This window comes from Pseudophryne corroboree, chromosome 11, assembly GCF_028390025.1.
Source record: "Pseudophryne corroboree isolate aPseCor3 chromosome 11, aPseCor3.hap2, whole genome shotgun sequence".
NCBI classification, from domain to species: Eukaryota; Metazoa; Chordata; class Amphibia; order Anura; family Myobatrachidae; genus Pseudophryne; species Pseudophryne corroboree.
Window position 1 is genome coordinate 258,421,348 of NC_086454.1, and position 26,414 is coordinate 258,447,761.

At 47.7% G+C, this 26,414-nt stretch overlaps 1 protein-coding gene across 3 annotated transcripts in view; it reads right to left on the reverse strand.

The window, feature by feature from the left end:
• The window catches only part of PRMT7 (protein arginine methyltransferase 7), a 168,737-nt gene that overhangs the window by 97,018 nt on the left and 45,305 nt on the right, over nucleotides 1–26,414 (reverse strand). For all 3 annotated transcript variants that reach the window (XM_063945355.1, XM_063945356.1, XM_063945357.1), the window contains exon 6: nucleotides 4,638–4,750. In XM_063945355.1, coding sequence (XP_063801425.1) covers nucleotides 4,638–4,750 — 113 coding nt within the window. The remainder of the gene's footprint in view (nucleotides 1–4,637; nucleotides 4,751–26,414) is intronic.

Here is a 26,414-nt window from a genome sequence, read left to right on the forward strand (position 1 = left end):
TAAATATACTGGAGCTAAGGGCAATTTACAATGTTCTAAGCTTAGCAAGACCTCTGCTTCAAGGTCAGCCGGTATTGATCCAGTGGGACAACATCACGGCAGTCGCCCACGTAAACAGACAGGGCGGCACAAGAAGCAGGAGGGCAATGGCAGAAACTGCAAGGATTCTTCGCTGGGCGAAAAATCATGTGATAGCACTGTCAGCAGTGTTCATTCCGGGAGTGGACAACTGGGAAGCAGACTTCCTCAGCAGGCACGACCTCCACCCGGGAGAGTGGGGACTTCATCGGGAAGTATTCCACATGATTGTGAACCGTTGGGAAAGACCAAAGGTGGACATGATGGCGTCCCGCCTGAACAAAAAACTGGACAGGTATTGCGCCAGGTCAAGAGACCCTCAAGCAATATCTGTGGACGTTCTGGTAACACCGTGGGTGTACCAGTCGGTGTATGTGTTCCCTCCTCTGCTTCTCATAACCAAGGTACTGAGAATTATAAGACGTAGAGGAGTAAGAACTATACTCGTGGCTCCGGATTGGCCAAGAAGGACGTGGCACCCGGAACTTCCAGAAATGCTCACAGAGGACTCATGGCCTCTGCCGCTAAGAAGGGACTTGCTTCAGCAAGTACCAGGTCTGTTCCAAGACTTACCGCGGCTGCGTTTGACGGCATGGCGGTGGAACGCCAGATCCTAAGGGAAAAAGGCATTCCGGAAGAGGTCATTCCTACCCTGGTCAAAGCCAGGAAGGAGGTGACCGCAAAACATTATCACCACATGTGGCGAAAATATGTTGCGTGGTGTGAGGCCAGGAAGGCCCCACGAAGAAATTTCAACTCGGTCGATTCCTGCATTTCCTGCAAACAGGAGTGTCTATGGGCCTCAAAGTGGGGTCCATTAAGGTTCAAATTTCGGCCCTGTCAATTTTCTTCCAGAAAGAATTGGCTTCAGTTCCTGAAGTCCAGAAGTTTGTCAAGGGAGTATTGCATATACAACCCCCTTTTTGTGCCTCCAGTGGCACTGTGGGATCTCAACGTAGTTCTGGGATTCCTCAAATCACATTTTAAACCGCTCAAATCTGTGGATTTGAAATATCTCACATGAAAAGTGACCATGCTGTTGGCCCTGGCCTCGGCCAGGCGAGTGTCAGAATTGGCGGCTTTGTCTCACAAAAGCCATATCTGATTGTCCATTCGGACAGGGCAGAGCTGCGGACTCGTCCCCAGTTTCTTCCTAAGGTGGTGTCAGCGTTTCACCTGAACCAGCTTATTGTGGTACCTGCGGCTACTAGGGACTTAGAGGACTCCAAGTTGCTAGATGTTGTCAGGGCCCTGAAAATATAGGTTTCCAGGACGGCCTGGAGTCAGGAAAACTGACTCGCTGTTATCCTGTATGCACCCAACAAACTGGGTGCTCTTGCTTCTAAGCAGACGATTGCTCGTTGGATTTGTAGCACATTTCAACTTGCACATTCTGTGGCAGGCCTGCCACAGCCTAAATCTGTCAAGGCCCATTCCACAAGGAAGGTGGGCTCATCCTGGGCGGCTGCCCGAGGGGTCTCGGCATTACAACTCTGCCGAGCAGCTACGTGGTCGGGGGAGAACACGTTTGTAAAATTCTACAAATTTGATACCCTGGCTAAAGAGGACCTGGAGTTCTCTCATTCGGTGCTGCAGAGTCATCCGCACTCTCCCGCCCGTTTGGGAGCTTTGGTATAATCCCCATGGTCCTGACGGAGTCCCCAGCATCCACTAGGACGTCAGAGAAAATAAGATTTTACTTACCGATAAATCTATTTCTCGTAGTCCGTAGTGGATGCTGGGCGCCCATCCCAAGTGCGGATTGTCTGCAATACTTGTACATAGTTATTGTTACAAAAATCGGGTTATTATTGTTGTGAGCCATCTTTTCAGAGGCTCCGCTGTTATCATGCTGTTAACTGGGTTCAGATCACAGGTTGTACAGTGTGATTGGTGTGGCTGGTATGAGTCTTACCCGGGATTCAAAATCCTTCCTTATTGTGTACGCTCGTCCGGGCACAGTATCCTAACTGAGGCTTGGAGGAGGGTCATAGGGGGAGGAGCCAGTGCACACCACCTGATCCTAAAGCTTTTACTTTTGTGCCCTGTCTCCTGCGGAGCCGCTATTCCCCATGGTCCTGACGGAGTCCCCAGCATCCACTACGGACTACGAGAAATAGATTTATCGGTAAGTAAAATCTTATTTTTCGCACCAATCGAATGACATGCGTATCTACTTTGGGAGCCACCTCCCTTTTTAAACAGTCCCCAGCCAGAAGAGGATAATAGGAATTCCATTTCTTTGGATTCTGAACTTCTTACTGGATGTAACCCAAGCCTCTTGCATAATTTCATTTAGCTGTTCTGACTCAGAAAATTCAGTCCTAACTGTTTTGAGACGTTTAAACATAGGTGCCTTAGATTTTAACAAAGGCTCTGCTGCTTCCTCTAAGGATAGACTGGCTTTCATTGCAATAATTAGCTCAGGTATGTCTACTGAGCTGAGGCCTTCATCCTCGTCTCTGTATGCAGACCCGGAGTGCGATGAGTCCTCATCCTCCGACAAGTCCTCATCTGAAACATGTGTAGACTGTGAAGATGTTGTATCATGTCTAAGTGATTTACTTACCACCGGACTATCAGACTGTTTTTGTTGAGAGGCTGCAGATTCCTGTACTGGATGTGATAAACCACAGGGGAAATGTTGCAAGTAAGGGTTAATATGGTAACCTTTACCTGGTATAGGAGCTGGCATTATCCGCTCAGCTATACTGGATAATGTTTGTGCAAAAGTAGCCCATAGGGGTTCAACTTGAACCTGTGCCTGCCTCGGCTTATTCAGGAGGCTTTGGTGAAAGCTAAAACAGTTTGCACATTATCCATTTTGAAGCAGATCCTGAGAGCTTAACTAGGCTTTGCAAGACAAACATGAAATGAGTGTTGGTGCTGCTGTGGAGAGTGTATCCTCCTCACCCTTGCCTCTCTTATACATGATAAATAAACCACACACCTGTACAGTGTTAACTACACAATTTGTGGCTGGAATCACTTTAAAATTTGTTAAAGTGACAAACAATCCAATCCCTCCCTGCTTTGCACCAGCATAGAGGATCAGAATACACAGAAACTGACAGAATATAGTAAAGTCAGCAATCACACTAGCAATCAGTCACAGGTTATACATTAGTGTAATAAGCAATATGAGCACATAATCAACTACAGATACATTTCAAGTATGTTGGAAAAACATATTACTGCATTACCTTATATAGTCGCACAGTAGCAATAGTTTACAGTGCTTTTTAGAAAGATCGCTCAAAAAATAGTAAGACTATAAAAAAAAAATAATAATAAAAAGCTTATGGCTGCTAAAAACCAGCAGCCCATTGACCATGGTCCGGCTCCTGCCGCACCAAACAAAAAACTGAATTGCCTAAGCCAGGAGGTGGGGATATAGGGGACTGGCCCGATGCAATCTGGGAGGCCGAAAGCTTTGATCGTTAGTGCCAATCCGCTGTCGCTACCTCATATCCCAATGTTTATCCTGTGGATACCGTGTGGACCCTGCAGGAGAAATTCTGTAGCGCCAGACAATCACCATTAGCACAAAGCAATTATTCAGCAAAACACCAGTCACATAAATAAAATTGCAACAAAAACATGATAATGACAAGCGAGGTACACGGAGTACAGTATATGCTTATTGGCTCATATATATCAAGCTTTGGAGAGCAATAAATTGCACGGTGATAAAGTACCAGCCAATCAGCTCCTAACTGCCATGTTACAGACTGTGTTTGAAAAGTGACAGTTGGGAGCTGATTGGGTGGTACTTTATAACCTTGCAATTTATTATAGGTAAATTAAATTCCAAAAACAACCCAGGCGAAGTCAAGCCCAACAGCAATAAATACATTATTGCGCATGTCATTCTGATCCCACCATACACTATGGGGATCTAATAATTACTTTTATGTTTTAAGAATAAGACTGGCTAAAATAGACAAGACTGCAGGCTTACCGTAGGTCATTCCAACCTCTGGGATCCAACTGACTCTCTGCGCTTCATAGAGTGAGACTGTTAAACACATAAGGCTGCTCCCTAGCTATATATATATTTATAGAAGTGTCTTTAGGTCATAAGCTTAATATTAAAACAGAACTCCAGTCTGTTCTCAATATGAAATTGTCAGTTATAAACCATGACAGGGTACATAATAGGGTAACACACTGTTTAATTGAATAAAATGCATTTCAGAATTTGAGACCGGTTTCTTAATGGTTAAATATGCAAGATTAATTAGATTGATGACTAAATCAGTTGTCTGAAACATACATAAGTATCTGATATAGTGACTTAAGAATACTTTACTGTAATATTACAGCTGCCGCTTAAGTATTAAAAATGTCTAAGCGTGGATTTGCTTGTTATTTTACAGTGGATTGCGGCCTTGAGATCAGCAAAGTGTGTATAACTGTCACACGTGAACATGATTGTAAGAATTTTATACATCTGATTAACAAAAACGTTCAGATTGTATAACAGAAAGCACTACACTGACAGAGTTGGGGCTGCAGAAGGCACTGTGTGAGATCTGGCTTGTAGGAATACCACCTACCTGCATGAGATTATGCTGAGCATGTTCATAACTAGGAAGAGCTCCCTCTCCAATAAGCTCGGTATCAAAAAGTTCTGTGATTAGTATATTGGCGCGTTGCATCATGTCTCCTTCTGCAAGAGAAGAACCCTCGCAAAGTGACTTCCCGTTCCACTGTAAAAGAGATCTGATAACTAGCGGCCAAACAGGGTTTACACGAGGCTTATGGGAGTTGTAGTTTGGTAACATGTACAATGTAAATGGGGAATTTACAACAATTTCATCTATACTTTTCTAGTTGATCTAGAACGAATACTGCTACACAAAGAGGAGGCAGACATTCTGAGGGATGTGCCAACATTCATGAGAATACAACCTATCATGTAAGGAAGAAACAGTGACACTTACTGGCCGCCCTGAGACACAAAAGTATTCTCATGAATATTGGTTCAGTCCACAAAATGGCTTTAGTGGTTAATAACAGGACACATGTGTGTCCCCACAATATGGGGCCTGAGCTACGAGTAAAGCAAAAAATAAGAATTTACTCACCGGTAATTCTATTTCTCGTAGTCCGTAGTGGATGCTGGGAACTCCGTAAGGACCATGGGGAATAGACGGGCTCCACAGGAGACTGGGCACTCTAAAAATAAGAATTTACTTACCGATAATTCTATTTCTCGGAGTCCGTAGTGGATGCTGGGGTTCCTGAAAGGACCATGGGGAATAGCGGCTCCGCAGGAGACAGGGCACAAAAGTAAAGCTTTCCGATCAGGTGGTGTGCACTGGCTCCTCCCCCTATGACCCTCCTCCAAGCCAGTTAGGTACTGTGCCCGGACGAGCGTACACAATAAGGGAGGAATTTTGAATCCCGGGTAAGACTCATACCAGCCACACCAATCACACCGTACAACTTGTGATCTAAACCCAGTTAACAGTATGATAACAGCGGAGCCTCTGAAAAGATGGCTCACAACAATAATAACCCGATTTTTGTAACTATGTACAAGTATTGCAGATAATCCGCACTTGGGATGGGCGCCCAGCATCCACTACGGACTCCGAGAAATAGAATTATCGGTAAGTAAATTCTTATTTTCTCTATCGTCCTAGTGGATGCTGGGGTTCCTGAAAGGACCATGGGGATTATACCAAAGCTCCCAAACGGGCGGGAGAGTGCGGATGACTCTGCAGCACCGAATGAGAGAACTCCAGGTCCTCCTTAGCCAGGGTATCAAATTTGTAGAATTTAGCAAACGTGTTTGCCCCTGACCAAGTAGCTGCTCGGCAAGGTTGTAAAGCCGAGACCCCTCGGGCACCCGCCCAAGATGAGCCCACCTTCCTTGTGGAATGGGCATTTACATATTTTGGCTGTGGCAGGCCTGCCACAGAATGTGCAAGCTGAATTGTATTACACATCCAACTAGCAATAGTCTGCTTAGAAGCAAGAGCACCCAGTTTGTTGGGTGCATACAGGATAACAGCAAGTCAGTTTTCCTGACTCCAGCCGTCCTGGAACATATTTTCAGGGCCCTGACAACATCTAGCAACTTGGAGTCCTCCAAGTCCCTAGTAGGTGCAAGGCACCACAATAAGCTGGTTCAGGTGAAACACTGACACCACCTTAGGGAGAGAACTGGGGACGAGTCCGCAGCTCTGCCCTGTCCGAATGGACAAACAGATATGGGCTTTTTTGAGAAAAAACCACCAATTTGACCCTCGCCTGGTCCAGGCCAGGGCCAAGAGCATGGTCACTTTTCATGTGAGATGCTTCAAATCCACAGATTTGACTGGTTTTAAACCAATGTGATTTGAGGAATCCCAGAACTACGTTGAGATCCCACAGTGCCACTGGAGGCACAAAAGGGGGTTGTATATGCAATACTCCCTTGACAAACTTCTGGACTTCAGGAACTGAAGCCAATTCTTTCTGGAAGAAAATCGACAGGGCCGAAATTTGAACCTTAATGGACCCCAATTTGAGGCCCATAGACACTCCTGTTTGCAGGAAATGCAGGAAACGACCGAGTTGAAATTTCTTTGTGGGGCCTTCCTGGCCTCACACCACGCAACATATTTTCGCCACATGTGGTGATAATGTTGTGCGGTCACCTCCTTTCTGGCTTTGACCAGGGTAGGAATGACCTCTTCCGGAATGCCTTTTTCCCTTAGGATCCGGCTTTCCACCGCCATGCCGACAAACGCAGCTGCGGTAAGTCTTGGAACAGACATGGTACTTGCTGAAGCAAGTCCGTTCTTAGCGGCAGAGGCCATAAGACCTCTGTAAGCATCTCTTGAAGTTCCGGGTACCAAGTCCTTCTTGGCCAATCCGGAGCCATGAGTATAGTTCTTACTCCTCTACGTCTTATAATTCTCAGCACCTTAGGTATGAGAAGCAGAGGAGGGAACACATACACCGACTGGTACACCCACGGTGTTACCAGAACGTCCACAGCTATTGCCTGAGGGTCTCTTGACCTGGCGCAATACCTGTCCCGTTTTTTGTTCAGACGGGACGCCATCATGTCCACCTTTGGTATTTCCCAACGGTTTACAATCATGTGGAAAAAAAACAAAAAAAAACTTCCCGATGAAGTTTCCACTCTCCCGGGTGGAGGTCGTGCCTGCTGAGGAAGTCTGCTTCCCAGTTTCCATTCCCGGGATGAAACACTGCTGACAGTGCTAGCACATGATTTTCCGCCCAGCGAAAAGTCCTTGCAGTTTTTGCCATTGCCCTCCTGCTTCTTGTGTCGCCCTGTCTGTTTACGTGGGCGACTGCCGTGATGTTTTTCCCACTGGATCAATACCGGCTGACCTTGAAGCAGAGGTCTTGCTAAGCTTAGAGCATTATAAATTTACCCTTAGCTCCAGTATATTTATGTGGAGAAAAGTCTCCAGACTTGATCACACTCCCTGGAAATTTTTTCCTTGTGTGACTGCTCCCCAGCCTCTCGGGCTGGGCTCCGTGGTCACCAGCATCCAATCCTGAATGCCGAATCTGCGGCCCTCTAGAAGATGAGCACTCTATAACCACCACAGGAGAGACACCCTTGTCCTTGGATATAGGGTTATCCGCTGATGCATCTGAAGATGCGATCCGGACCATTTGTCCAGCAGATCCCACTAAAAAGTTCTTGCGTGAAATCTGCCGAATGGAATTGCTTCGTAGGAAGCCACCATTTTTACCAGGACCCTTGTGCAATGATGCACTGTTTTTAGGAGGTTCCTGACTAGCTCGGATAACTCCCTGGCTTTCTCTTCCGGGAGAAACACCTTTTTCTGGACTGTGTCCAGAATCATCCCTAGGCACAGCAGACGTGTCGTCGGGATCAGCTGCGATTTTGGAATATTTAGAATCCACCCGTGCTGTTGTAGCAGTATCCGAGATAGTGCTACTCCGACCTCCAACTGTTCCCTGGACTATGCCCTTATGAGGAGATCGTCCAAGTAAGGGATAATTAAGACGCCTTTTCTTCGAAGAAGAATCATCATTTCGGCCATTACCTTGGTAAAGACCCGGGGTGCCGTGGACAATCCAAACGGCAGCGTCTGAAACTGATAGTGACAGTTCTGCACCACGAACCTGAGGTACCCTTAGTGAGAAGGGCAAATTTGGGACATAGAGGTAAGCATCCCTGATGTCCCGGGACACTATATAGTCCCCTTCTTCCTGGTTCGTTATCACTGCTCTGAGTGACTCCATCTTGATTTGAACCTTTGTAAGTGTTCAAAAAATTTTTTTTAGAATAAGTCTCACCTAGCCTTCTGGCTTCAGTACCACAATATAGTGTGGAATAATACCCCTTTTCTTGTAGTAGGAGGGGTAATTTAATTATCACCTGCTGGGAATACAGCTTGTGAATTTTTTCCCATACTGCCTCCTTGTCGGAGGGAGACCTTGGTAAAACAGACTTCAGGAGCCTGCGAAGGGGAAACGTCTCGACATTCCAATCTGTACCCCTGGGATACTACTTGTAGGATCCAGGGGTCCTGTACGGTCTCAGCGCCATGCTGAGAACTTGTCAGAAGCGGTGGAACGCTTCTGTTCCTGGGAATGGGCTGCCTGCTGCAGTCTTCTTCCCTTTCCTCTATCCCTGGGCAGATATGATCTTATAGGGACGAAAGGACTGAGGCTGAAAAGACGGTGTCTTTTTCTGCAGAGATGTGACTTAGGGTAAAAACGGCGGATTTTCCAGCAGTTGCCGTGGCCACCAGGTCCGATGGACCGACCCCAAATAACTCCTCTTCCTTTATACGGCAATACACCTTTGTGCCGTTTGGAATCTGCATCACCTGACCACTGTCGTGTCCATAACATCTTCTGGCAGATATGGACATCGCATTTACTCTTGATGCCAGAGTGCAAATATCCCTCTGTGCATCTCGCATATATAGAAATGCATCCTTTAAATGCTCTATAGTCAATAAAATACTGTCCCTGTCAAGGGTATCAATATTTTTAGTCAGGGAATCCGACCAAGCCACCCCAGCTCTGCACATCCAGGCTGAGGCGATCGCTGGTCGCAGTATAACACCAGTATGTGTGTATATACTTTTTATGATATTTTCCAGCCTCCTGTCAGCTGGTCCTTGAGGACGGCCCTATCTATAGACGGTACCGCCACTTGTTTTGATAAGCGTGTGAGCGCCTTATCCACCCTAAGGGGTGTTTCCCAACGCGCCCTAACTTCTGGCGGGAAAAGGTATACCGCCCATAATTTTCTATCGGGGGGAACCCACGCATCATCACACACTTTATTTAATTTATCTGATTCAGGAAAAACTACGGTAGTTTTTTCACATCCCACATAATACCCTCTTTTGTGGTACTTGTAGTATCAGAAATATGTAACACCTCCTTCATTGCCTTTAACGTGTGGCCCTAATAAGGAATACGTTTGTTTATTCACCGTCGACACTGGATTCAGTGTCCCTGTCTGTGTCTGTGTCGACCGACTAAAGTAAACGGGCGTTTTAAAACCCCTGACGGTGTTTTTGAGACGTCTGGACCGGTACTAATTGTTTGTCGGCCGTCTCATGTCGTCAACCGACCTTGCAGCGTGTTGACATTATCACGTAATTCCCTAAATAAGCCATCCATTCCGGTGTCGACTCCCTAGAGAGTGACATCACCATTACAGGCAATTGCTCCGCCTCCTCACCAACATCGTCCTCATACATGTCGACACACACGTACCGACACACAGCACACACACAGGGAATGCTCTGATAGAGGACAGGACCCACTAGCCCTTTGGAGAGACAGAGGGAGAGTTTACCAGCACACACCAAAAACGCTATAATTATATAGGGACAACCTTATATAAGTGTTTTCCCTTATAGCATCTTTTTTATATATTTCTAACGCCAAATTAGTGCCCCCCCTCTCTGTTTTAACCCTGTTTCTGTAGTGCAGTGCAGGGGAGAGCCTGGGAGCCTTCCCTCCAGCCTTTCTGTGAGGGAAAATGGCGCTGTGTGCTGAGGAGATAGGCCCCGCCCCTTTTTCGGCGGCCTCGTCTCCCGCTCTTAACGGATTCTGGCAGGGGTTAAATATCTCCATATAGCCTCCGGAGGCTATATGTGAGGTATTTTTAGCCAAAATAGGTATTCATTTGCCTCCCAGGGCGCCCCCCTCCCAGCGCCCTGCACCCTCAGTGACTGCCGTGTGAAGTGTGCTGAGAGGAAAATGGCGCACAGCTGCAGTGCTGTGCGCTACCTTTAGAAGACTGAGGAGTCTTCTGCCGCCGATTCTGGACCTCTTCTTACTTCAGCATCTGCAAGGGGGCCGGCGGCAAGGCTCCGGTGACCATCCAGGCTGTACCTGTGATCGTCCCTCTGGAGCTGATGTCCAGTAGCCAAGAAGCCAATCCATCCTGCACGCAGGTGAGTTCACTTCTTCTCCCCTAAGTCCCTCGTTGCAGTGATCCTGTTGCCAGCAGGACTCACTGTAAAATAAAAAACCTAAGCTAAACTTTTCTAAGCAGCTCTTTAGGAGAGCCACCTAGATTGCACCCTTCTCGGCCGGGCACAAAAATCTAACTGGCTTGGAGGAGGGTCATAGGGGGAGGAGCCAGTGCACACCACCTGATCGGAAAGCTTTACTTTTGTGCCCTGTCTCCTGCGGAGCCGCTATTCCCCATGGTCCTTTCAGGAACCCCAGCATCCACTAGGACGATAGAGAAAGAAAGATTAGGTACTATCTGGTGTGCACTGGCTCCTCCCTCTATCCCCCTCCTCCAGACCTCAGTTAGGGAAACTGTGCCCGGAAGAGCTGACACAACAAGGAATGGATTTGGAATCCAGGGTAAGACTCATACCAGCCACACCAATCACACCGTACAACTCGTGATAACTATACCCAGTTAACAGTATGAACAAAAAACTGAGCCTCATTCAAAAGATGGCTCATAACAATAACCCTTAAGTTAAGCAATAACTATATACATGTATTGCAGAGAGTCCGCACTTGGGACGGGCGCCCAGCATCCACTACGAGACTACGAGAAATAGAATTACCGGTGAGTAAATTCTTATTTTCTCTGACATCCTAGTGGATGCTGGGAACTCCGTAAGGACCATGGGGATTATACCAAAGCTCCCAAACGGGCGGGAGAGTGCGGATGACTCTGCAGCACCGAATGAGCAAACTCAAGGTCCTCCTCAGCCAGGGTATCAAACGTGTAGAATTTAGCAAATGTGTTTGAACCCGACCAAGTAGCAGATCGGCAAAGCTGTAAAGCCGAGACCCCTCGGGCAGCCGCCCAAGAAGAGCACACCTTCCTTGTGAAATGGGTTTAACTGATTTAGGATGCGGCAGTCCAGCCGCAGAATGTGCCAGCTGAATCGTGCTACAGATCCAGCGAGCAATAGTCTGCTTTGAAGCAGGAGCACCCAGCTTGTTGGGTGCATGCAGGATAAATAGCGAGTCAGTTTTTCTGACTCTAGCCGTCCTGGAAACATAAATTTTCAGGGCCCGGACTACGTCCAGCAACTTGGAATCCTCCAAGTCCCGAGTAGCCGCAGGCACCACAATAGGTTGGTTCAAATGAAACGCTGATACCACCTTTGGGAGAAATTGGGGACGAGTCCTCAATTCTGCCCTGTCCATATGGAAAATCAGATATGGGCTTTTACATGACAAAGCCGCCAATTCTGACACGCGCCTAGCTGAAGCCAAGGCCAACAGCATGACCACCTTCCACGTGAGATACTTCAACTCCACGGTCTTAAGCGGCTCAAACCAGTGGGATTTCAGGAAATCCAAAACAACGTTAAGATCCCAAGGTGCCACTGGAGGCACAAAAGGGGGCTGAATATGCAGCACTCCCTTAACAAACGTCTGAACTTCAGGCAGTGAAGCCAGTTCTTTTTGAAAGAAAATAGATCGGGCCGAAATCTGGACCTTTATGGACCCCAATTTTAGGCCCATAGTCACCCCTGACTGTAAGAAGTGCAGAAATCGACCCAGCTGGAATTCCTCTGTTGGGGCCTTCCTGGCCTCACACCAAGTAACATATTTTCGCCATATGCGGTGATAATGTTTTGCTGTCACATCCTTCCTAGCTTTTATCAGCGTAGGAATCACTTCATCTGGAATGCCCTTCTCCGTTAGGATCCGGCGTTCAACCGCCATGCCGTCAAACGCAGCCGCGGTAGGTCTTGGAACAGACAGGGCCCCTGCTGTAGCAGGTCCTGTCGGAGAAGCAGAGGCCATGGGTCCTCTGAGATCATTTCTTGTAGTTCTGGGTACCAAGTTCTTCTTGGCCAATCCGGAACGATGAGTATGGTTCTTACTCCTCTCTTTCTTATTATCCTCAGTACCTTGGGTATGAGAGGAAGAGGAGGGAACACATAAACCGACTGGTACACCCACGGTGTCACTAGGGCGTCCACAGCTATCGCCTGAGGGTCCCTTGACCTGGCGCAATATCTTTTTAGCTTTTTGTTGAGGCGGGACGCCATCATGTTGACCTGTGGCCGTTCCCAACGATTTACAATCAGTGTGAAGACTTCTGGATGAAGTCCCCACTCTCCCGGGTGGAGGTCGTGCCTGCTGCGGAAGTCTGCTTCCCAGTTGTCCACTCCCGGAATGAACACTGCTGACAGTGCTAGGACGTGATTCTCCGCCTATCGAAGAATTCTTGTGGCTTCTGCCATCGCCATCCTGCTTCTTGTGCCGCCCTGGCGGTTTACATGGGCGACCGCCGTGATGTTGTCTGACTGAATCAGCACCGGTTGGTTTTGAAGCAGGGGCTCTGCTTGACTCAGGGCGTTGTAAATGGCCCTTAGTTCCAGTATATTTATGTGTAGTGACGTCTCCTGACTTGACCACTGTCCTTGGAAGTTCCTTCCCTGAGTGACTGCCCCCCATCCTCGGAGGCTTGCATCCGTGGTCACCAGGACCCAGTCCTGTATGCCGAATCTGCGGCCCTCGAGAAGATGAGCACTCTGCAGCCACCACAGCAGAGACACCCTGGCCCTCGGGGACAGGGTGATCAACCGATGCATCTGAAGATGCGATCCGGACCATTTGTCTAACAGATCCCACTGAAAGATCCTTGCATGGAATCTGCCGAAGGGAATTGCTTCGTAAGAAGCCACCATCTTTCCCAGGACTCGCGTGCAATGATGCACCGACACCTGTTTTGGTTTCAGGAGGTCCCTGACTAGAGATGACAATTCCTGGGCCTTCTCCCCCGGGAGAAACACCTTCTGTTCTGTGTCCAGAATCATGCCCAAGAACAGCAGACGCGTCGCAGGAATCAGCTGCGACTTTGGGATATTCAGAATCCAGCCGTGCTGTTGTAACACTTCCCGAGATAGTGCTACACTGACTAACAACTGCTCCTTGGACCTCGCCCTTATAAGGAGATCGTCCAAGTACGGGATAATTATGATTCCCTTCTTCCGAAGGAGTATCATCATTTCGGCCATTACCTTGGTAAATACTCTCGGTACCGTGGACAGACCAAACGGCAACGTCTGGAATTGGTAATGACAGTCCTGTACCACAAACCTGAGATACTCCTGGTGAGGTGGGTAAATGGGGACATGCAAGTAAGCATCCTTGATGTCCAGTGACACCATAAAATCCCCCTCTTCCAGGCTTGCAATCACCGCCCTGAGCGATTCCATTTTGAACTTGAACTTCCTTATATAAGTGTTCAAGGATTTTAAATTCAGAATGGGTCTCACCGAACCGTCTGGTTTCGGAACCACAAACATTGTGGAATAGTAACCCCGTCCCTGTTGAAGGAGGGGAACCTTGATTATCACCTGCTGGAGGTACAGCTTGTGAATAGCCGCCAGTACTACCTCCCTTTCCCTGGGAGCAGCTGGCAAGGCTGATTTGAGGTAACGGCGAGGGGGAGTCGCCTCGAGCTTGTATCCCTGAGAGACAACTTGTACCGCCCAGAAATCCACCTGTGAGCGAACCCACTGGTTGCTGAAGTTCCGGAGACGCGCCCCCACCGCACCTGGCTCCGCCTGTGGAGCCCCAGCGTCATGCGGTGGACTTAGTGGAAGCAGGGAAGGATTTTTGTTCCTGGGAACTGGCTGCCTGGTGCAGCTTCTTTCCTCTACCCCTGCCTCTGGGCAGAAAGGATGCGCCTCTGACCCGCTTGCCTTTCTGAGGCCGAAAGGACTGTACTTGATAATACGGTGCTTTCTTAGGCTGTGAGGGAACCGGAGGTAAAAAAGTCGACTTCCCAGCTGTTGCTGTGGATACGAGGTCCGAGAGACCGTCCCCAAACAATTCCTCACCTTTATAAGGCAAAACCTCCATGTGCCTTTTAGAATCAGCATCGCCTGTCCACTGCCGAGTCCATAATACTCTCCTGGCAGAAATGGACATTGCGTTAATTCTAGATGCCAGCCGGCAAATGTCCCTCTGTGCATCCCTCATATATAAGACGACGTCCTTTATATGATCTATGGTTAGCAAAATAGTATCCCTGTCGAGGGAATCAATGTTGTCTGACAGGGTATCAGACCATGCTGCTGCAGCACTACACATCCATGCTGAAGCAATAGCAGGTCTCAGTATAGTACCTGAGTGTGTATATACAGACTTCAGGATAGCCTCCTGCTTTCTATCCGCAGGCTCCTTTAGGGCGGCCGTATCCTGAGACGGCAGTGCCACCTTTTTTGATAAGAGTGTGAGCGCCTTGTCCACCCTAGGGGATGTTTCCCAACGTAACCTGTCCGTTGCCGGGAAAGGGTACGCCATCAGTAACCTCTTAGAAATCACTAGTTTCTTATCAGGGGAACACCACGCTTCTTCACACAATTCATTTAATTCATCAGATGTGGGAAAAGTCACTGGCAGCTTTTTCTCCCCAAACAAAATACCCTTTTGGTGGTAACCGGGTTAATGTCAGAAATGTGCAATACATTTTTCATTGCAGTAATCATGCATCGGATGGCCCTTGTGGACTGTGCATTTGTCTCATCCTCATCTACACTGGAGTCAGACTCCGTGTCGACATCTGTGTCTGCCATCTAAGCTAGCGGGCGTTTATGAGCCCCTGATGGCCTCTGAGACGCCTGGGCAGGTGCAGGCTGAGATGCCGGCTGTCCCAAGGCTGCTGCGTCATCTAAACTTTTATGTAAGGAGTTGACACTGTCGGTTAATACCTTCCACATATCCATCCACTCCGGTGTCGGCCCCGTCAGGGGCGACACCACACTTATCTGTTCCTGCTCCGCCTCCACGTAACCCTCCTCATCAAACATGTCGACACAGCCGTACCGACACACCGCACACACACAGGGAATGCTCTGACTGAGGACAGGACCCCACAAAAGTCCTTTGGGGAGACAGAGAGAGAGTATGCCAGCACACACCACAGCGCTATATAACACAGGGATTTACACTAACAAAAAAGTGAATTTTTCCCAATAGCTGCTTATATCACATTTGCGCCTAAATTTATGTGCCCCCCCTCTCTTTTTTACCCTTGTTGTAGTGTATACTGCAGGGGAGAGCCTGGGGAGCGTCCTTCCAGCGGAGCTGTGAAGAGAAAATGGCGCTGGTGTGCTGAGGAAGAAGGCCCCGCTTTTTGTATAATGTTAATGGCGGGGGTTTAGGCACATATACAGTTTTATAAACTGTATTATGTGCAGTTTGCCAAAAGGTATACTAATTGCTGCCCAGGGTGCCCCCCCCCAGCGCCCTGCACCCACCAGTGACCGGAGTGTGTGGTGTGCTGTGGGAGCAATGGCGCACAGCTGCAGTGCTGTGCGCTACCTTAATGAAGACAGGAGTCTTCAGCCGCCGTTTTCGTCGATTCTTCTGTCTTCTGACTCTGCAAGGGGGACGGCGGCGCGGCTCCGGGAACGGACGATCGAGGTCGGGCCCTGTGTTCGAACCCTCTGGAGCTAATGGTGTCCAGTAGCCTTAGAAGCACAAGCTAGCTGCAAGCAGGTAGGTTTGCTTCTCTCCCCTCAGTCCCTCGTAGCAGTGAGTCTGTTGCCAGCAGATCTCACTGAAAATAAAAAACCTAACAAATACTTTCTTTTCTAGCAAGCTCAGGAGAGCCCACTAGGAGCACCCAGCTCTGGCCGGGCACAGATTCTAACTGAGGTCTGGAGGAGGGGCATAGAGGGAGGAGCCAGTGCACACCAGATAGTACCTAATCTTTCTTTTAGAGTGCCCAGTCTCCTGCGGAGCCCGTCTATTCCCCATGGTCCTTACGGAGTTCCCAGCATCCACTAGGACGTCAGAGAAAAGAGAGAGAGTAAAATGGTACACCTGGACAAAACCATTTGCTACTGCACATGTGGATAGATGTAACATGTGCAGAGATATTTAGCTTTAGAAGGGGAATGTCCAAACTGAAATCTAAATTGCAGTGTAAATATATGGCTGCCCAGTATTTGTGTGCTGCATGGAAAAGAAGCCAGTATTTACCCTGCATTCAAAAACAATAAATGTATTTTCACTCCTTGCAGTGAAGCATGGTTTGTGCAGATGCAGAGTTACTAGCTCTTTTTTGCTTTACTCCCAACTCAGAATCAGGCACTACTGTATGTGTGCACTAGGGGAAATTCTTGACACCAAAAAGTGAATCTCCTATGCTACAGTTATATATGTCAAAAGCTGCAAATGAATAGGCTGAATATTTATTTATTAACTAACAGTTTCTTACATAGCACAGCAAATTCTGCTGCGCTTTACAATTGGAAATAACAGTGATAAAACAAAAATGTGTAATAACAGACAGTAATAGAGGTAGGAGGGCCTTGCTCACAAGCGTACAATCTATAGGGAAATCTATAGGGAAATAGGCATCGATTCACAAGGATAAGTGTTATCTATTGCGCAAAGGTTCTTGGTGGGCTGTATGATATGGTCACACAGCACTGTTGGCCTGGGGTCAGGTAGATGGGAAAGTGAAGAAAGAGAAAACGTGAGGATGTGTGTGAACTGTACAGTGGGGATGTAATTGATGGGAAAGTTTCTGAAGGCTATGTGGGCGGTTCTGGAATTTGATAAGATTTCCAGAAGAGGTGAGTTTTCAGGGAACGATTTAAGGTTTAGAGACTATAGGAGAGTCTTATTGTGCATAGTAGGGTATTCCACAGAGTGGGTGCAGCCTGAAGATAGTCTTGCAATCATGAATGAGAGAGAACAATAAGTGTGGATGAGAGACGTAGATCTTGTGAAAAGTGAAGAGGTCGGGGTAGGAAATATTTTGAGATAAGCAAAAAGATATATGTTGGTGCAGTTTGGTTAATGGCCTTGTACAGTATGTGAGTAAAAGTATGTTATATTGACTACGTTAGAATACAGGTAACCAATGGAGGGACTGACAGAGTGGATCCACAGGCAAAGAACATCTAGCGAGGAAAATTATCCTCACAGCTGCATTCTGTATGGATTGTAGTGGTCTTTTTGGTAAGACAAGTAAGAATATTATTACAATAATCAATTTGAGAGATAATGAGAGCATGGATTACAGTTTTAGCAGTGTCTTGTGTAAGGTATGGTTGTATTTTGGATATGTTCCTTAGATGCATGTAACATGATTTTGAGATAGATTGAATGTTGGGAATAAAGGACAGTTCAGAGTCAAGGATGACACCAAGGCAGCGAGTTTGTGGGGTAGGATTGATTGTTGAGTTCTCAACAATGATAAAGATAACAGGTTGGTAACTACTATTAGTCGGTGGAAATATAATTAATTCTGTTTTGGTATTATTAAGTTTGAGGTGGCGAGATAACATCCAAGATGAAACAGAAGAAAGGCATTCAGTGACACAGACCAATACAGATGGTGACAAATCTGGGGAGAATAGGAAGATTTACGTATCATCCGAGTACAGTTGATACTGAAATCCAAAAGAGCCGATTAGTTTGCCAAGAGATGAATAGACAGAGAAAAGCAAAAGGACCCAAGACTGAGCCTTGCGGTACTCCAACTGATAGAGGTAGTGGAGAGGAGGTGAATTCAGAGAGGCGGATAGAGCAATTACATAGGTAGGATGAGAACCAAGAAAGGACTGTGTCCTGAATACCTAGGGATAGTAGTGTTTGTATGAGAAGAGAGTGGTCAACAGTGTCAAAAGCAGAAGAGAGAGCAGTGTCAAAAGCAGAAGAGAGATCTAGAAAAATAAGAAGTGAGTAATGGCCTTTAGACTTCACAGTGACCAAATCATTCACTACCTTAGTCAGTGTCATCTCTGTGAAGTGTTGGGAAGAAAAGTCTGAGTGAAGTGGGTCCAATAAGCTGTGCGAGTTAAGAACATGTGTGAGGCAAGTGTAGACAAGTCTCTCAAGTAGCTGTGGAGGGCATGGGAGCTGAGAGATGGGCCGGTAGTTTGAGAGAGAGTTTGGGTTAGAATTTTGTTTTTTCCTAGATTGGAGAAATCACTGCAAACTTGAACAGTGAAGAGAGAGAGAGAGAGAGAGAGAGAGAGAGAGAGAGAGAGAGAGAGAGAGAGAGAGAGAGAGAGATTACAGATTTTAATTAAGGTTGGGGTGAGCAAAGGAGACAGAGCTTTACTTATTTGTGAGGATATAGGATCAAGAGGAGAGGTAGTAGAGTAAGAGCATAAGAAGAGTGTTGAAACTTCAAAGAGACAGTGTCAGAGGGTTGAGTTAGGGAATTGAGCAGGTCACTGACTGAGAAAGTGCATTCCATTTCATCTCAGATCTTATCAATCTTGTCCTTAAAGTATGAAGAAAGATCCTGTGCATTGATAGAGGCTAGTGTGTTGGTTGAGAGTGGGTTGAGAAGTGATTTAAATGTATTAAAACGTTGCTTGGTGAGGGCGTGGCTTGGACGCCATACTGAGTGGAAGTGCCTGGTGTGAGCTCCGGGACATCGGAGCATTTGAGCCCTCTTCCAGCTCACCTACAGTCCCCCTGTATAGCCACAATCATCCCCTGGTCTGCAGTGCAGGACCCTGTGTTGGAGGATCAGGTCCACAAAATCAGGGAGCGTGGTTACGCGCTCCTGAGGATTGCGGCCTGATCTTCCTTACCGCGCCGGGGACTGCAGTGCTGGAGGAGGCTGGTGGAGACTTCCGGTGTGAACGGCTGTGCTGTGCGGAGGTCCGGTGGCCTGTGGTGGGGCGGGAGTGGACGCAGGTTTCTCCCCAGTGGCTGCAGACTTAGCAGTGCTGCTCTGTGGAGCCCGGCTGGGCTCTGAAGAGGTGAGCTGGTGCGGCTGCTGGGTTCAGGCAGTGTGCGACGCGGCGGCCATCTTACATCTGGTCCCTGGTGGTAGGAGTTGCTCGGAAGGCTGGTAGGGGTGGACTGGCTGTGAGTGTGGGAGCTGCAGCGCCTCTCTCTCTCTGGACTGCCTCTCATATAATAAGGGGTGCATCCTGTCAGGAATTCTTATACACAGGCACAGCACCTCTACTATATAATACTGTGTTGGTGTTATTGGTGCTTGTAATACCTGTGCTGTTTCAATTGCTTATCCCGGAAGGACACCTACTGGACGTATACTGACAGTGCATGTTTATTTTCTGTGTTTCACTAAGTGAGCTGCAACTAATGTGATGCTGCGTTAATGCTTAGATTTACGCTTCCCCCTTCACCCAATCTTCCTGTGTGATGTTATGCTGAGTTAATATGAAGTAGAGCTATTCGTATTTGAGCCGTCTCCTGTTTTCTGCACTTGAACAGCCGTTTATTAGCCAATTTTTCTAAAAAAAGTCAAAGTGGCCAAATCCGTATCCCACAAGGCCTTTTTTAAACCCACCCCGCAAGCCTCTAACCCCAAAAGAGTCTCCTTTAAAGAGAAATGGCTTTGCTGCGTCTTCCCAGAGGAATTCGACATCCCCCGATTCCAGAAGCTACGGCGACAGCAATTAGTGGGGATAATGAGGCCCTGACGGTGGGAACCTTGAAATCCCTTCTGACACAATTTAAGGAGGAGGTCGCAGCGGAATTTCGGGCTACTCTTCAATCGTGTCAACAGTCTATAGATGACCTTGGGGGCCGTACTGACCATTTAGGGTCTAAAATGGGAGAAGTTGTCGGATCGCACAGTGATCTGGTCTCCTGACACAAGGCTCTACAGCAGGCATTCCCAACCGCGGTCCTCAAGGCACACCAACAGTGCAGGTTTTAGTGATATCCAGGCTTCAGCACAGATGGTTAAATCAAAATAACTGAGCTACTAATTAAGTCACCTGTGTTCAAGCCTGGATATCACTAAAACCAGGACTGTTAGTGTGCCTTGAGGACCGAGGTTGGGAAACATTGCTCTACAGGCTGAGGTTGCAGCACTCAAAGAGAAGGTCTCTGATCTTGAGGACAGATCTAGACGTAATAATATAAAACTGTGTGGAGTGCCCGAAAATATCTTAGTAATATGAGATACCCTCTTTGTTATATGGCCAATGGCCCCGCGAAGAAAGCAGGGGTAGCAATTGTATTCTCACATCAATGTACATTCACTCTCACCTCTAAACATTGTGACCCTGAAGGGAGGTACCTGATCTTGATTGGGCTTCTCGAAAACGTAGAGACCACTCTAGTAGTTGTTATGCCCCTAATACGAAGCAATTATCATTTTGTAGGAAATTGTGCTCTAAAATTCACCAACTTGGTAAAGGCGCCCTCTTAATCTTGGGAGATTTTAATATGGTTTTGGACACGTTAGTTGATTGCGTACAAGAACTCTCCAGTCGGCCCCTTGAATCTGCAAAAGGTTTTTGCCAATTGTTAGCAGGATACGATTTGTTTGATGTCTGGCGTACGAAACATCCGTCCGACAAAAGACTTTGCATTCTACTCTCATGTGCACGGCACGTACTCTAGAATAGACCTAGCGTTATCTGATAAGTGGACCTTATCGTCTATTATCAAGATTTCTATTCTCCCCATGTCCTGGTCAGATCATTCGCCACTATTTATTATGTGGGATATTGGGACTAGACGGACATCTCCTGGACCTTGGCGTTTGGGGAAACAGAGTCTCAACCGGATAGAGACTAAGCAGGCCATTCACTCTTCCCTTGATTGTTACCTGAGTGTTAACTCTCCAGAGGAAACAACTGTTTTTAATTTTTGGTGCGCTCTTAAATCAGTGCTTAGGGGTTCTGCAATACAAATAGCGGCTAGGCTCAAGAAAGATTATAGGGAAAAATGTACGCTGTTAGGGTCTCCTGCCCTGTGCTGCCACGTCGTCATGGCAACCGGGAGACAAGTGCTAGCGGAGTAACCTGAGCGCAGCTGATACTCCGGTTCGGGTCTTTTGCTGTGCAGTGGTTACAGGCTCTGTGCACGGCAGGGGATCCGGTGCTGGTTTTTGTGCTCACAGTCTGTGAGGTCTGAGTGGGGCGTGGACAGCACCTGCTTTATAAGGCCTCTTCTCAGGTTAAGCAGATGCTGCTGAATCTTTGTTGGTTAGTCAGTTCCTGAAAGTTAGCCAGTACTGTGTAGCTTTGTATTTGTTGTTGCTTACTGCAAATAGGCCTGGGGATTTGGTACTACACTCTGCCAATCCAGACCTAGCAGTAAGACTGGAGTCAGTCATTTAGCTTGCTGGGGTTCATTTACTACTCTGTGAACTTAGCAAGTTTGCGGCTGTATTCTAAGACTTGCCTGCCTAAATCCTGTCTCACTGTGCAAGGTGTCAGGTGTCAGTTTAGTGGCAGTAAGCTGAACCTGTGCACTGCAAAAGAGAATTAGGATTGTGGAGACTCTCCTTGTGTCTATCATTCCATCTCTGACCAAGGAGTTTACTGCCACACCCGTTGGTAACCCTTTAGGGTTTTGCTGTTGCCCTTAGCAATAGCATTTCGGGTTCTCTACGTATTAAAACACAACATCTTGCTTTTCCCATCTGAGCATTACTAATACTAGGGAGACACCCAGTTCCTTAGCCTCTGGGCTTCTCTGTTCACTTTGTGTGTATTTTGTTACCCTATCACCTTCTGTGTACGTAATGTCATATTCCCCAGTCTGTCTGTGAGTTCATTTGTTTTGCATACCTATCCGTTCTGACACCAGTACATTCCTGCAGGCACTGGTGTGCATAACAGTTCAAACACCAGTACATTCCTGCAGGCACTGGTGTGCATAACAGTTCAAACACCAGTACATTCCTGCAGGCACTGGAGTGCATAACAGTTCTGACACCAGTACATTCCTGCAGGCACTGGTGTGCATAACATATTCAGCAGCCTAATACTCCTGTTGAAATTTTGTGGGAATATGGAGCAAACCCATCAAAATAAGTTGCAACAGGTGGTCGATCAGGTGCAGGTCCTGACTCGACAATTTAATGATTTGTCCATTAAAATGCACACCTCCCAGGCCGCTGGCGGAGCTCCAGCAGCAGCAGCACCTTCAGGGGTTAAGGAGCCGAAAGTAAATCTCCCGGATCGTTTTTCTGGAGATCGCTTGCAGTTCTTTTGTTTCAAGGAGAGCTGCAAGCTATACTTCCGGCTTAGGCCTCAGTCTTCTGGGTCGGAGATTCAGCGGGTGGGCATAGTGATTTCCTTGCTACAAGGAGACCCACAGGTCTGGGCATATGGGTTGCAGCCTGACTGTCCGTCGCTTAAAAGTGTTGATGCTTTTTTTACGGCACTGGGCATGTTGTATGATGACCCTGACAAGACGGCCTCAGCCGAGGCTCAGATTTCGATCCTTAAGCAAGGGCGAAGGCCAGTTGAGGTTTACTGTACGGAGTTTCGGAGGTTGGCCCATGATACCCAGTGGAATGACCCAGCCCTGAGACACCAGTACCGAAGAGGTCTTTCTAACCAGATAAAGGACCAACTGGTACAATATCCCTTGCCTGATAGCTTGGATCAGCTCATGCAGTTATCCATCCGGGTGGATAGACGGCTGAGAGAGCGTAGGCTTGAATGGGAGACTGAGGTTTCCTTCTTTCCCAAGGGAACCTCAGACTCTGAGGAATTTTCCGAGGAGCCTATGCAGATTGGGGCTACCCGCCTCTCCTCGCGTGAGAAGACGCGGAGGAGACAGCAGGGGTTGTGTTTGTACTGTGGGAATAAAGGTCATGTGGTAGTATCATGCCCAGAAAAGCCGGAAAACTTCAGGGCCTGAGGGTGATGGGAAATATCCTGTCAGGCCAGAAGTCAGAATTTCCCAAGAAGACTTATCATTCCGGTGACCTTGAAGATCCTCGGTCAAACTGTCAAGACTGAGGCCTTTGTGGACAGTGGGGCCGACGGGGTTTTTATGGACCGCCAATTCGCCCTGAAACACTCTGTTCCCTTAGTACCCTTGGCATCGGAAATTGAGATTTGTGGGTTAAACGGGGAACCATTATCCCAAGGTAAAATTACCTCTTGGCACTAGCCAGATTTCTTTGTTTATTGGAGCCACACACTCTGAAAAATTGTCCTTTTATGTGACTGTCTGTACTTTTGCCCCATTGGTGTTGGGGTTACCCTGGTTAAGGGCCCACAATCCTCAATTTGACTGGGTCTCTGGGGAGATTCTTAGTTGGGGTACTGATTGTTTCAGGAGTTGCTTGAGCCTTCCAGTCAGGCTCTCGCAGCTAAGTTTGCCAGGATTGCCAGGGTGTTATGCAGATTTTGCGGACGTGTTCTCCAAAAAAGTTGCAGAGGTACTACCTCCCCATCGCCCCTATGACTGTGCCATTGATTTGTTGCCAAATGCTAAGCTTCCCAAGAGCAGGTTGTACTCCCTGTCACGTCCTGAGACTCAGGCTATGGCAGAGTACATTCAGGAGAACTTGGCTAAGGGATTTATCAGACCTTCACAGTCTCCAGTTGGGTCGGGGTTCTTCTTCGTGGGTAAAAAGGACGGTTCGTTGCGACCCTGCATCGACTTCAGGGAATTGAACCATATCACGATTAAAAACTCATACCCACTGCCTCTCATTTCGGTCTTGTTTGACCAGCTTCGTACTGCCACCATTTTTTCTAAGATTGACCTACGCGGTGCGTACAATCTAATCCGAATAAGAGAGGGGGATGAATGGAAGACTGCCTTTAATACCCACTCAGGGCATTATGAATATTTGGTGATGCCTTTTGGGCTCTGTAATGCCCCGGCAGTCTTCCAGGATTTCATGAATGATGTGCTCAGGGAATATTTGGATAGATTCTTAGTTGTATACTTAGATGACATCCTAATCTTCTCCCATTCCCTGGAGGAACATCGGAAGCATGTACGCTTAGTCCTCCAGAAACTCAGAGACCACCGGCTTGGGGCGAAGCTGGAGAAGTGCGAATTTGAAGTTCAGCAAATCGCATTTCTAGGATATATTATCTCCCCAGAAGGTTTCCAAATGGAGGGTTCCAAGGTACAGGCAGTCCTGGATTGGGTGCAGCCCACTAGTTTGAAGGCGCTTCAGCGTTTCCTGGGCTTTGCAAATTTTTATAGACGATTTATCGCTGGATTTTCGTCTATAGTGGCGCCCTTGGTGGCACTCGCTAAGAAAGGGGCGGATGTTGCTCACTGGTCTTGTGAGGCTAAAGCGGCTTTTGCCCGTCTCAAAAGGGCATTTGTATCGGCCAAGGAGCTGCGACACCCAGATCCAGAGCGTCCTTTTGTGGTGGAGGTGGATGCCTCTGACATGGGTATTGGGGCAGTGCTTTCTCAGATGGGAGTGTCTGATAATCGCCTTCATCCCTTTGCTTACTTTTCCCGTAAAAATTTTCGCTTGCCAAGATGAATTATGACGTGGGTAACCGGGAATTGTTGGCTATTAAGGATGCACTCGAGGAGTGGAGACACTGGCTTGAGGGGGCTAAGTTTGTGGTCTCAATTCTCACCGACCATAAGAATCTGGCATATTTAGAGTCAGCGAAGCGTCTCAATGCCAGGCAGGCACGATGGGCTTTGTTTTTTGCTCGCTTTAATTTTTTGATAACATATCGCCCTGGGTCAAAAAACATCAAGGCTGATGCGCTCTCGCGGAGTTTTGCTCCAATCCAGGAGACCACCGAGGAGCCGTTGCCCATTGTGTCCCCATCATGTATTAAAGTGGGCATTACCCAGGACCTCTTATCATTAGTCCTTAGAGCACAGGAGCAGGCTCCTCCAGACCTTCCGGTAGGTCTTTTGTTTGTGCCTCCTAGGTTAAGACAGCGAGTGTTCCTGGAATTCCATGCCAAGAAGTCGGCAGGTCACCCGGGTATTGCCAGAACTCGGGAGTTGCTATCTAGGGCGGTGTGGTGGCCCTCGGTGGCTAAGGATGTGGATCAGTGGGTTTGGGCATGTGACATCTGTGCCCGAAATAAGACTCCTAGAGGGGTTCCTGTTGGCCCATTACATCCACTCTCTATCCCATCTAAGCCATGGACCCACATTTCAATGGATTTTGTGGTGGACTTGCCCAAATCCTCGGGGATGACAGCCATCTGGGTTGTCGTTGACAGGTTTTCGAAGATGGCGCACTTCGTTCCACTGGTTGGGCTGCCATCGGCCAGACGCCTGTCTGAATTATTTATGCTGCATGTTGTGCGTCTCCACGGGTTGCCACTTGATGTGGTCTCTGACCGCGGATCCCAGTTTGTGGCCAAATTCTGGAGGGCATTTTGTTCCGATCTCCAGATTTCTGTCAGCTTGTCATCAGGCTACCATCCGCAGTCTAATGGGCAGACTGAAAGGGTGAACCAGTCCTTGGAGCAGTTCCTCAGGTGTTATGTCTCCAAGTGTCAGACTGACTGGGTTGCTCATCTGTCCATGGCGGAGTTTGCCTATAACAACGCGGCTCACTCTGCTACAGGGATCTCTCCCTTCCTTTGTGTGTATGGGCATCATCCTAAGGCCAATTCTTTTGACCCCCTGGACTCCACGCCTGGTGGTTCCTCTGTGGTTTCGGTCCTTAGAGGTATTTGGCGGAAAGTAAAGAAAGCCCTTGTGTCTGTGTCATTAGTGACCAAAAGGGTTTTTAATAAGCGGAAGAGACCCTGCAGCTTCAAATTAGGAGACTTCGTCTGGTTGTCTACCAACAATTTGAAGTTGAGACAGCCATCTCATAAGTTAGGCCCCCGGTTCATCGGCCCTTATAAGATCACCAGGGTTATCAATCCGGTGGCATTTCAGTTAGATCTGCCCCGTTCTTTGGGTATCAATAAAACATTTCATTGTTCCCTTTTAAAACGGGCGATTAGTAATCCTTCTTCCAGTGGAAGACCTTCCCCTTTTCTGATACGTGGCCAGAGGGAGTTTGTTGTTGAAAGGATTCTTGACTCCAAGATGGTTCGGGGTCGGCTGTCATTTTTGGTGCACTGGAAGGGGTATGGCCCGGAGGAGCGGTCGTGGGTGCGCAGTTGTGATCTTCATGCCCCCAGACTGATACGCTCTTTCTTCTCGCAGTTCCCCGATAAACC